The 13,615-nt window shown below is 39.6% G+C and overlaps 1 protein-coding gene across 4 annotated transcripts in view; it reads right to left on the bottom strand.

The window, feature by feature from the left end:
- Positions 1-13,615, bottom strand: part of KIF16B (kinesin family member 16B) — a 281,414-nt gene that overhangs the window by 41,774 nt on the left and 226,025 nt on the right. For all 4 annotated transcript variants that reach the window (XM_032859219.1, XM_032859217.1, XM_032859216.1 and 1 more), the window contains one exon: positions 11,214-11,303. In XM_032859219.1, coding sequence (XP_032715110.1) covers positions 11,214-11,303 — 90 coding nt within the window. The remainder of the gene's footprint in view (positions 1-11,213; positions 11,304-13,615) is intronic.

Raw genomic sequence — 13,615 nt, forward strand, 5'->3', positions numbered from 1 at the left:
GCAATCAGATTTCAAGTCTCAGTTCAGCATGGAGCTGCTGGTACAATGCACGAAAACTAGTTTCTAGTTTTACCACTTGTGAAACCTGAAGGAGTTGAATAAAGAGGTTCAAGCTCCCCCTTCAGCTCTGAAATTCTGTATCTCAGGTACCGGTGATTAAAATTGTATGTGGGACCTTAGAAGTAGCATTTCAGGTACCCGGGAGATGTTTTACCTATTCTCTTGGCTGTGTTGCCTTTGAGGACTATACCGACTTCCTGTAGAATCTTTGCCGCATTCTTATTTGAAGACAGGCCAAGGCAGGTAGAAGGAAAATAGGGCTCAATACAGTAATGAAGCATGTTACTTCTGAAGAGGTTGTAGAACAGGAAAAGGACAGACACGAATGGGAATGCAGTATTCATGAGAAATCCCTTAAAATGGTACCTCTTCCTGCTACAGCCATTATCCCTGCAGCAGAAGTGGGAAATGATGTAAAGACATTTGAGCCCTTATGGGAAAATTGTATGTTAAAGTTAAAAATCATGACTAAGATCAAATAAATTGGATATCTGTGGAAGACATGGTAGTCTTGGAGAACAGTGGAAGAAAACTTAGGAGCCCTATGGCCTACTTTGTATAATTATGAAATGTGATTATGCAAACTAAAACAGGAAACAAACAAATGAGGATAAAACAGCACATTTCTTTGGCCTAAGAGAAACATTATGACAAGCTTGTTCTGCAATTCAGTAAATAAAACATATTCTAAAGACTGAAATAAAAGCCATTAGAAAAACGAAATCAGTAATTTTGAGGCCTACCGATTTCCAGTGAAATTTGTCTTTCCCTTCTTCAGTGATTGTGGAGTCTAAAAACCCAAGTTATTAACTTTAGTCTGAACAAAAGGTCTCTAATTTTATAGATTGAACAACAGATCTACATGAAGAACAATCAACAAAGTCAGATAAGACAGTTAATAGCTGCTTATAACTAACAGCCACTTTATGGAATTATCTGTGAATCTCAGTTTAAGGAAAATGAAAGCATTGAGAATTTATTCATCCATCACGCTAGCTAGCCACGTATCTATGTATCAGCAACGTAGTCAGCATTCTTTGTTGCTTTGTAATATTTCTTAATGATCTTAATGATCTCAGAGTGAAATGTTCATCTCCAAGTTGCTTTTTCTCTTTCTGATTTCCGGTGAACTGACATAGCCCAATTATCTTCAAAGACCCATTACGCTCAAATCCTGACTTCAGTGTTTACTAGATTATAATAAGATAGGTCGGCCCTTCTGCTGCCATCAAGAAGACAAATTATACATAATGGAAAAGTTTGCTTCTACTATAAGCCTTTCTCTTCTGGCCAAGTTCACTTTTTAGGTTAGCCAGACCCTTATTAAGTCCAGGTGGTCTCAGAGGCAACAGAGAGCACAGATTTTGATAAATGGCATCGCTATTTCTCTGGATATAAATAAAGGCAGCCCTTATGCAAAAATTTAAATGAGTGATAAAAAGTCTTACTTCTCTTTTATGATTTTACAACAATTAAGCTGCTGAAACTAGATTATAAATCACTGAAAGAAAACTGAAAACAACTAATAAAGTGTGGAATCTTTACTAATAAAAGAAAAACATTTGACTTCTGTTACCACCTAATAAAAGTGTATTTTATTTTCATTCCTCATTTGTTAGGCATTTTTTTTCCCTTACTCCTGTAACACTTGGCTACCTAAGTAGTACCCAATTTTTAAAGACTGGGGGGTAGGGGGGACTCCCATCTGGCCCTCTAATTGGTCAAATTAACCTGTCTTTTACAAGTAGACATACCTTCACAATGACTGACTGCATTTGAAACATCCACACCCTGCGGGTCTGTGGCTGTAAATTTTAGCCACTCCAGCTTTTGAGAAATGCAAATAATGAAAACTCATCAAGGAGCTGTCATAATTCTCACAGCTGACGAGGTGGGAGCATTTCTAACTACTGAAAATTAAAAGCAGCTTCCAAGGCCTTATAAGAACAGCTGTCACTGAGAAATATACTCACAAACAAATAAGCAATTCTCTTCCAAGTTCTGGAAGAACTTGGAGGCATGAAGGAGCAACTCTTCAGAACAATCTAGGGGTATTCCTGAAGGAGCGATGAGTTACCTTTGGACCTTTGATATGAGAACAAGCACACCCCCGATATTTATGAATACCTTGCTACATGCCTCGCCCCGAGCCGGGCACATTCGTGACTCTTCTTGAATATCTGCTGAATGAGGGAGCGAGGCAGGCCTCTGTGCTGGCGGTCCATGTGGAGCAGCCAGCAATTACAATGAGGACACACCACTGACAGAGCCACTGTCCTGCTGTCACCGAAGTGCTGAAACTCAGAGTCATCCTGGGTACAAAACCGTCACTGGACACACAGTTAAGACTGCACTGACCTGGTCATATTCGGCATAAGGATTGTAACTTTTCCACGGAAAATCTTACTCCTCCCAAAGCCAGTGTCAATCTTATTTAGGCATGAGCCAGGGAAGACAGATTTGAGGACATTCATATGGGCTGCAACGATTTTTGAAAGTGAGAAACGTTTCAGATCTGTGAGAATTTAATATTGCATATTTAAGAATAATTATACAACTGGACTAACTCAAATGCTTGCATTTTCCATCTTTTATTATGATGTTAGTTGCCCCTTCAGGGACGGAAGCATGGCAGGAACCTGTCATTGTCACACATTTCACAGAAGAAACCCAGTTTCTAGTTCTCCGTGGGGACTTGCTTATGTAACAGATTTTTGCAGAGAAGGCATATTCTCTTTGGTCTCATCTGGGGCACTCTGAAAACTCCCTCTTCTTGAAGGAACACGGTCATGGAGAAGGAGACTCAAAACAAAGAAGGACTAGAAATCTGGAGACATGAACCTTGCCTACACCCCAAGTCTTGGTGTGACTTGCAACAAAACTCTGTCTGGGCATTTGAGTCCTCATGTCTAAAATGAGAGACCATGCAGTACCCAGATCTTTAAGGTGCCACGGTGAACTTACATTTCGTAGTGTGCAAACGGGTCCAACCCCTGCTATAGAAGTCTCCTTGTCAGCTACTCTATGCTTCAGAGTTTTGGGTGGTCAAAGAAACAATCCACATGCTCTCACTGTCTAGGCTTAAACTCGCCTGTCATTAACTTTGACAAGATTATTGGTCCCTGGAAAATTACCTTTTAGAACTGGTGACCTATAATAATGAAAAATCAACTAATGCTCCCAAGGTGGATGCAAAAGAAATGACAGGCAGCATATTAACTAGTGGCCCGGAGGGCATTGTTTGGGGAATTTGGTCCTTAACTACACACTCTTAGGCCCCACATTGGATTTACCGAATTAGAATTTCCTAGTGTGGCGTCTGTGTCCACATATCCCCGAAAAGCTTCCCAGCAAATTCTGATGCTTTTTGCTCCCAGCTACCCCTACCCTTGAAAGCAGTGATTTAAATACTGTTTGTTTATCGGGTGGAGAGAATGGTATGATGCAAACCATACAGTGAAAATGCCTGGGCCTCTCATAACATATTAGGTCAGGAAGCTGGCAGGCGGTATTCGATTTTTGCCTCCATAGCTGTTTGCTATTTAAAAATTCAAGGGGGCTGAGGGCTTGGTGCAGGTGAATTTATCTAAGGCTTACTGGATGCTCCCTGTGGCTATGGTGGGTAGCATTGTAATTTGGGTGGTGAGTAGATTTGCAATTTTTATATTAAATTTGGAATGCTGGTTATAAAACTGTTGAGAATGCATTTCAGTGATGGATGGTAAATAGTTGTCCAAAACAAATCCAAGGCCAACAGCCAGTTTCTTTTCTTTCTTTTTTACTTTATTTTTGGTGCTGCTTTAGGGAAATTACTTGTAAAATAAAGACGGTGAGAAATGGTTCTATCAGCACAAACTGAAAGTTCATATACAAATTAAATCACCTCTTGCCTAATCGTTTTTTTCCTCCTCCCACTGGTATTTACTGGCCACCCGGAGACTGCCAGACGTAAGACAGAACAGTTGCTCTAATACAGCAATCTTTCATGCTTTACTCAAAGGCTCTGAAAATGCTTTTCTCCCTTAGCTCTGTAGGAAGAAGGGAGCCCACTTGGGGATGTGGCCAGTGGAGGCTAATCTCCTGTTTGACGCTCGGGGACTCTAATTGACTCCAACTCAACTCTAATTGTGGCAACTCAGTTATGAGGCAGGCAGGCCCGTGTCATGTTCCACGGGACTTAGGCTCTCAGCACACACAGGCATTAAGAGTTCCCTTAGCATTACTTGGAGAGTACATTTCAATCCATAACATAGCCCATTTCTGTGGTTCATCCTCTTGCCACTAGGCAGACCAACACACACCTGCTTCAGAATCACTCTTAAGCCACAATTACAAAAGGGCCCTCGGTGATGGACTCCAGTGCCTCTCTGCTCCCGGCGTGAGACAGTTCTCCTGAGAGGTGAGGTGCCCACTAGGCTCCAGCACTTGGAAGGGAGGGCTTCTTGTTAAATGTATTAAATAAAGTCCTCTAAAAATCAGAGTTTGGTGTCATTGTCATTGTCACACATTTCACAGAAGAAACCCAGTTTCTAGTTCTCTGTGGGGACTTCCTTATGTAACAGATTTTTGCAGAGAAGGCATGTTCTCTTTGGTCTCATCTGGGGCACTCTGAAAACTCCCTCTTCTTGAAGGAACACGGTCATGGAGAAGGAGAACGAGCAGCTGTCAGTGGTCCTCTCATCTTCCAGCCCCATGTCCTACTACTTCATTAACTACCTTCAGAGCCCACTAGCCCACTCATCCAGAAAGCAGGTGGCAGGGACACTATGTCTTCACTATTCGCTCTAACGGTTGAGAGGGAACATGGTGTTCAAATAGTCTGTCTTTTCAGCTTCTTGATGAGCTGTGTTTTGATCTGATGGACCCTTAGACTAGGATGTGGATCCACAGGTAAACTTCGTGGACACTAGACATTAACAGGAACTCTGCCTTTTCTGTGGCAAAGAGAGACCATGTGTTTCTGAGCATCTAACTTGACTGATGTTTAAAGGGATTAATTATACTACTGATTTTAACACGGTAAAAAAATTTTCATACAGATAAAGAGCACTGCAGAAATGATTTGCATGAAAAATTGCAGAGACATGGTCTCTAGCAGATGCTTCATATGACTCCATAGTCACTTGCAATAACATATTTTAGCTGAGGCTTTCACAAGCTTTTACAAACTGGCTGTGGCATTATCGTTGTACAGACGTGGAATCTGAAAACACAGGGTTTAATTTGATTAAGATTCCATACGAGGTCAATAAAGGGGAGCAAAGAAAGAAAGAAAGCACTATACATGTCAGTCTATCAAAAGGACAAATTAATTCAAGACAAAAGGGAAACCTATTTAGAATGCAGAAGAAAGTGCTAAGATCAAGGAAAATGAATAAATAAAAATAAAATAACAATTTTAAAAACCTTGAATTATGCAGCACCTCCAGTGAGGGCTCAGCCTACTCAGACAGGGACTCTGAAAATAGAATGAGCATAGCACTCCGTTAGGATTTGAGATCACCTGCAGCCAATCTATTTTTCTTTAGTATTATACAGGACAAAGAACTTTCTTTTCTTTTTTACTCTTAAATTTGTCACTGTACAAAAGCAATGGACCCAATTCTTCTGGTTTCTGCTTTGCTCATGCCCTCAGTCTCCAGGCCTGCATTTCATGGGACCCAGTGGTCATAGATTTGTTTTGTGTGTAATAATCCAAAATCCCTTCTGTTTTCTTCACAGACATACGTTACAGCTAATAGTCAACCCCTTCCTGCGTTAACTGGTTCACCACCCAAGTGTATATAAAGTATCCCTGAGGGGTTTTTAGTTGATCTCCTTCTCCTTAAGGAGATAATATAGTATACAATAAATAATTAAGGAAATAAAAGTAAGTAAACAGGGAAATGAGAAGACTTAGCTGAATGACAGGAAGGAATTCTTAAAACTTTGTCACTACTAGAGGCAAGGCCCTGGGGCTCTCAGTCTCCCCAGTTTCTGTGTGTTCTTTTCTTAATCTTGATTCTTTGTAAATTGGTCTTTAAAAACAGTGGAGCAATTACTAAATTGCTTCACAGGGGAAGTATGCCTATCTGAATCAAAAGGTGTGTAGATATCTTCAAGAAGAGGAGGCACTTGGGTCGCTCAGTCGGTTAAGCATCTGACTCTTCATCTTGGCTCAGGTCATGATCTCAGGGTAGTGAGATCAAGCCCCATGCTGGGTTTGTGCTGGGCATGGAGCTTACTTGAGATTCTCTTCCCCTCTCCCTCTGCCCCAACTGCCACTACCCCCACCACCCAGCTCTCTCTCTTTCAAAAAAAAAAAAACAACAACAAAAAAACAAAACCATGCACAGAGAGGTAGTCACAGCAAGAATCTAGAAATTACCCATATGTCCATGAAAAGGATTCTGAAAATCCAGTAAGGTGGTATGCCAACTTTGTTTACTAGGACCACTGCTCTTGGCAGAATGATCAATCTTTTGGTAAATGGATAAAGTGTTGGTAGACTGGGGAAGTGATAGCTCACTGGTGGGAAGCCAGAGCTCCAGCCTTCCCTGAGTGAGGTAACTCTTGTAACTCAGCATGTCCCCATAGGTACTCTGCTGGTAAGCAGAGCTATCTGTCTTACACCTTTCTCAGGTCCCTCAAAATGCTAAGTATGGCCTATGGGAGTCCTGTGAGACTGAATGGTTAGTTGGACCCAAGAAGACCTTCTGAGGGCACTGTGAACGTTTACTTCCGGGGGCTAGATGAAGAGAAACTTTCACATTCTATGTACACATCTCTGAATAATTTCAATCTTTTACCATAAATATGTAACTTATGATCTGAAAGAAATCATCCCTGGAAGAAAAGAGAAAATCTCCATAAAAGGAACTGTCTCGTTAAACTTCTTCAGAGATATATCCCCCAGGAAAAACAGGCCTAAATTCCAGAAGGAAGTGTCAATGAATAGGATATAATTCAGAGTTCCAAAAGATTATAATCTATAACCCAAACTAAAGTTTTTTTTGTTTTGTTTTGTTTTTGTTCTTTTCAAACTAAAGTTTTAAGGTGAACAGAGATTCTCTATCTTGGCAAATAATTACAAATCCTGTTTATTTTGAATTCAAGCATTTTTGCAATATTTTCTCAGCTTGGGGCGCCTGGGTGGCTCAGTGGGTTAAAGCCTCTGCCTTCGGCTCGGGTCATGATCCCAGGGTCCTGGGATCGAGCCCCACATCGGGCTGTCTGCTCCGCAGGGAGCCTGCTTCCTCTTCTCTCTTTCTCTGCCTACTCGTGATCTCTGTCAAATGAATAAATAAAATCTTTAAAAAAATATATTTTCTCAGCTTGATTAAAAACATGAAACCTTGTATAATTTGGTAAATTTAGTATGTATCACCCTTAAAAAAAATCAACCATCTTGTTACCCTTGAAACTGAGAAAACAAGAGTAGTTTCCTATTTGTATAGAAATAATGACCTCAGTTTGGTGAAGGAGTGAGGTAAATAAAACATGTTCCCACTCTGGCTATGGAACAGTCATCTGTGAGAGGAAATTTTCAGCATCCCTCTATCTGAACCTTTTGACGTTCCTCAAGAAGCTCCGACTTTGACAAGTCAAGTGATTTCTGGGACACTGTCAGGCCAAGTAGATCATCTGGAGGTAGCTGATTACTTCAGTAAGATTAACATTATATACAGAGATGGCAATAATAGTTGCAATATTAAGAGCAGTCCTAACTGCTGAAGACCTAATAAACATTATTGATCTCAAGTCCCCACGAACACTTAGCAAGTAAGATTAGGATGCACAAAAGGAAAAGTCAACTTTACGTTAGAAAATATAGCTGATATTCAACTTGACATTTAAGCTTCATCTTGAAAATGTTAAGTGGGTGATGCTGTTTTCCCCTCACTGGAATAAGATTTATCTAGATCTACAATGACATGTTGCTGTATTTTTACAGATCAACTTTTCCCCTCTATTTTTATTTGTATAGTATTGTTTGGTTAGAAATAGTAAATGGGGTCCAACCACCTGGTCTTCCACACTGGCTTCTGCTGACCAGTTGTGTGACAAGAAGCAAGTCTCTGGCTCCAACCACAGGAGGTCATGAGCCACAAAGCCTAACACAAGACCCAGGGCACCATTAGCACTCAGTTACTTGTGAGGAAATTAGCCAGAGTGTGGCTATTGCAAAGCTCGGTGGCATCCCCTCAGCCTTTTTAAGTAGCATAACTTCCCTTTCTAGAGGCAGTGTGCATCTTAGGATATGGCCACATGGTTTCAAATAGCTACTCACATCACCCCCTCTCTTTCAAATAGGTACACAAAAAAGTTCTTAACATTTTTTGCCCTGAGAAGAAAGAAATTGTGTCACAAAGTTAGACTCAATACAGACAAGCAATTTTCAATCCTGGGTGTCATTTAGATCATGAGCCTGTCTTTCGGAAAAAGGTTTCTTTGAGAAGTCATCCATGGAAAAAATAGAAATCCCAGCTTAGTTTGAATGTTCAGAACTTCTTTAATATCACCCCGTGGTTTCCTACAGCACACGGGATTGAACTCCCGGCCCTACATGATACAGTCCCTACCGACTTCCTGTCCTCATCTCCACTACACCTGACATTCCCAGGTCTTTTTGTTCTCAGAACATGCCAAGCTTGGTCCTATTCCAGGCCCTATGCATTTGCTGTTCCCTCTACTGAAGATAAGCTCACCCCCAGGTTTTCATGCTTGCCTCCTTTTTAACATTCAGATTTCTCCCCACGTGTCCAGCTATCACACCACATTATCATGCTATCACACTGCCTCAGCACTTAACGTTGTCTAAAATTATCTCACTTATTGGTTTGCTTGTTTATTGCTCATTCTCTCTGCTTTGTGAGAGGAGGGAATGTGGCCGTCATGCTCACAGTGGTATTCAGTGTGGAGTCTTTCAATACAGACTTATGACTGAATAAATGAATGAGATCAGCTTGATTTCCCTCATTCGAAAGTCACTTAACTTTTTTCAGCAGGTGTGTAATATACTCTCTTTCCTTGAGAAGAATTTTACGTATGTGATCAACTCTGTTCATTAATTTCACTTGCTAACAGGCAACCTCTTTGATTTACATGTTTACATCACTGTTAACCTCAGGTATATTTTCTTCTATTATATTTTAAAAAATTGCTTCTGTTTGTTTTGAAGTTTTCTTTAAAAACACTGATTAGGGCTGTGCATTCTTTGCAAACTCATCTCTCTGGACTCAAATTTCAACTAGTATGTTGTTTCGTCAGAAAGCCAACTCTGAAACAACCATGTACTAAAATGCCTAACACCTTCTGCCCCATTACATTTTGCCATTATTCTTCCTCAAAGGCATGGAGCTCACTTAAGATGGTAATCGTCACATAGCATACTCATTAAGTGCTAGTTATTATATTTTCCTTGTTGACTGTCAGTCTGCCCAAAGGAGTTGAGGATACATAAGAGAAGACATTTTTGTTCTTGTCCACCACTCCATTATTAGAATTTATGAAATTTGCCTACGTAGTATGGCCCTGAACTAATGTCACTGAAAAAATGGATATGAAATAAATCACGGAATGAATGATACATATATATTATATTGATATGATATATACACTTTTATATCATCAGGGAATTTAGTAAGTTAATATGAATACCTGTACATTATTAAAGTATTGGGATAATAACTTATAATCAAGCAGGTCATGAGCAGCAAAGCTCACATTAAAAACAAGTTACTCTATAAATTAATACATACATGATACTTCCAATTTTTATTATCAATATTAACTTGGGACATGAGGAGTAAATTGCAGAAACTTAATAACTTGACTTTGATGCAGTTACTTCTGGAACTGAAGCTTCCTGAGGAACACTGAACTAAAATTCCTACCTGAAGCTTCTTCAATTTTTAATTGAATACTATTAATACTTAACAACCAGATTTCACATAATTCAATTTTACCAGAACTCAAGGAACCATCTTATTTACAAAAAGGAAATTTCTTTATATTTATATGGGATAAGGAAGAGGAGAAGGCATGGAAAGGTTAAGAAAACATCAGTTATTTAATGTGAACTGAACTAGAAAAAAAATGTCTGACTAAAGTATTTTTTAGGATATCATAAAAAACTATAAAAATAGTGCTGAAAAGCAATACTTCGGGAAAGCAGGCATTAGACAGTGACTACTGACTGATCTGTAGTCAGTTCAACCCAAAATTCCCAAAGAGCTATGCTGATACAAGGTTTCCTTCAGTTGAAATAAAAGTAATTAAATAAATAATCACTTGGAAGATACACATTAATTTTAGGAATACTTTTCTCTGCTAAAAAGTATTTTTTTTTTAAGATTTATTTATTTATTTGTGAGAGAATGACTGAGTGTGAAGGGGGGGGGCATGGTTAGGGGCAGAGAGAGAGAGAAAGAAAGAGAGAGAGAATCCTCAAGCAAACTCCCCAATGGAGACAGATATGGGGCTTGATCATGATCTGACCCAAAACCAAGAGTCAGACATTCAACAGACTGAGCCACCTGGGTACCCCAAGTAAGAAGTATTTTAAAAACCAGTCTTTGTCTAAAGAGGAAAAGAATAACAATGTATCAACAGACTCTGATCAGATCTATGAAATAGATATCTGAAAAATATATCTGATCAGATGTATGAAATGCCTCCTTGCTTCTAGATAATTCCATTCTAACAATCTATCTTCCATCCATGTCTGGTGGAAAATTAACTTTTAAGACTTAACTTCTCATTAAGTAGAAGTCTAAGCATTAATACAGTCTTTTTTAAGAGAAGAAAAGGCAAATCTCTACTGAGGGATTTATTACTATTTCATTTTACTAGGTCTTACAGTTCAAAAGTTATAAATTGATTAAAATATTTATTTAAAATGCGCTGTAAAGTTTATGAAAAGGATAGAATTCATTTACCATCACCTTACTATCACTTTCAAAATCTTATGTTTAGGAAATGTTTCAATTGTGTAGAATGGAATTGGAAAGAACAGAAATTAAAAAACTACCTTTGACAGATGAGTAATTGCAATAAAACTTGGTGACACTTACAAGCTGATACTTAAGGGGGGGGAGCATTGATAATGCAATCAGCTCATTTGCTTTATAAAATAAATGTTCTTAATTGGAGATAATTATTTTATAACTTACCTCTGCATACTTTAACTTCAATGTTTTATGCATTTCTCGAAAACGACTGTAGCGTCTGAATACGGTCCATGTCTCATCTAGGACAGTAATCTATTAACCAGGAAAATCAAAATAAATCAGCATTAATTAGAGGAAAAAATGACTAGCATTTAAAAAAAAATAATTTTAAAATTAACAAAAAGTGATTAGCATGTAAAATTTCTCCAGAACCGAAAACATTAATCTAGCTGCATAAATAAGACTTATGAATAAAAGCGTACTCTACTTAAGGATGCATCTCTGGTTCTCAAATCTGCTTATAAGCAGTATGTGCTCATGTAAAATGAGAGACAAACAGTTACCTCTTAATTGTTTATAAAAAGGGTCCCTTAACCCTCCACCTGGGTTGAGGAAAGTAAATCCCAAAGCGTGACCTTTCTGTTATGGCGCCATTCCCACATAAAGTGTCAGTGTAGGTTACCACATGCCACCATAGTGGACAGGATGGAAAAAAATGAGAGAAGAAAAAGCTGAGGAGAAAAAAAAGGAGGAAGTGGATATGGAAGGAGAAAAGAGGACAAAGAAAAATGAGAAAACAAAATTTCTGTATCTCAATTATTAGCATAAAAACACACAGTATATTTTTGCTTTATTTTTGAGGAGGAATTCTCAACCCAGCCTTTAACTGGTAGTTGAACTTACTGTTCCTGTTGAATGTGCTGACTGGTACACATGCAAAGGCCCTGTGGCACATCAGCTCACATATCAAGGTCACAAGACAATGGGAGGCTGGGAAACCCCACCAGCCTTGATAATGACAGGCTAATGAGTCTCAAATTCCCATTATATTTCCCAACTTTCTTCTAAGCTCTAGACCCATGTACTCAACTTAGAGATGTCATTCTTTACGTGTCACACCACAAGAACTCTAAAGTCATCTTGTCTAAAACCAAACTTCAAGTGCTCGCTGTTAGTTTCAACTTCAGCTCTTGTCTGGTCCATTTCATTACACCATCCAGCAAGCTCCACCAGACAGACACTGAAGCCACACCTGATCCCCCTGCTCCCCACCAACATCACCAGTAGTCCAACAGGTACTAGGTCTTGCTCTTTCTGCTTTGTAAACATTTCTTGGAGCTCTTTCCTTCCATCCTCCACCACCATCATCACCATGTCACTCTGGGCCATCTGTTCCCAGAATGGCCTTTACCAGGGACTCCCCCAGTTGTCTGTGTCCACATGTGTCCCCTCCAATCCCTGCTCTGCATAACTGATGGGACAGCTTTTTAAAATTTAAATCCGATCATTCCACACACACCTCCCCCACTCAAGACCACCTGGTAGTTTCATGCTGCTCATAGAAAAAGATCTACATTTTTTTATCTTAAAGACCCAAATTCTAATTTTTTAACCCACTGCCTGCAGCAGCCTCACTTCTAGCATGTCTCCCCTTAGGTGTGTTCACTCTTGCCACAATCACTGGAGGCACATACTACTTCCCATCCAGGGCATTTGCATGGGCCTTGTTCCTGTATGGGAAATTGTATCCTCCATAGGACAACAATGCCCTTCTCAAGCATTGTCATTCAGCCTGACTCTCCCACATGGGATCAGTAGGAGAGGAGAAGTAGTAGTAGGGGGAATTCCCATGTGGGCAGTTTCAGGATGAGTAAGTCTTGAGTCTCAGTCAGTCTTTTTTTTTTTTTTTTTTTTAATTTATTTATTTGACACAGAGAGAGAGATCACAAGTAGCAGAAAGGCAGGCAGAGAGAGGGGGAAGCAGGCTCCCCACTGAGCAGGAGCCCAATGTGGGGCTTGATCCCAAGACCCTGAGATCGGGACCTGAGCCGAAGGCAGAGGTTTAACCCACTGAGCCATCCAGGTGCCCCATCAGCCAGTCTTGGGTTCTCTCATTTCCCAAAGTGGCAAGTGAGATGATTTTCAGTCATATAAGGATGTACATTTTTTCTTTTCTTTTCTTTTCTTTTCTTTTCTTTTTTTTTTAAGAATTTTCAACATTCTGGTTCTGTACTTTTTTTTTTAAGATTTTATTTATTTATTTGACAGACTGAGATCACAAGTAGGCAGAGAGGCAGTTAGAGAGAGAGGGGGAAGCAGGCTCCCCGCTGAGCAGAGAGCCCGATGTGGAACTCAATCCTAGGACCTTGAGAGCATGACCTGAGCCAAAGGCAGAGGCATAACCCACTGAGCCACCCAGGTGCCCCAATGTATTCATTATTTACAATGAATTTTTTAATTGTGGCAGATTTCTTCTGATGAATTCCCTCAAAAAGGATAGCTCTGTAAGGAAAAAAATGTAAGTGTATTTACCAAAAAAATCATTAGATAAAAATAGTACAGTAGCTCAGCAGCTATAAGTTTTGAAAGCTGGTATGCAAGTCACTCAAGCTTGGAAAACACTG

The sequence above is a fragment of the Lontra canadensis genome, unplaced genomic scaffold (genome assembly GCF_010015895.1).
Source record: "Lontra canadensis isolate GAN:19392208 unplaced genomic scaffold, GSC_riverotter_1.0 scaffold16, whole genome shotgun sequence".
NCBI lineage: Eukaryota > Metazoa > Chordata > Mammalia > Carnivora > Mustelidae > Lontra > Lontra canadensis.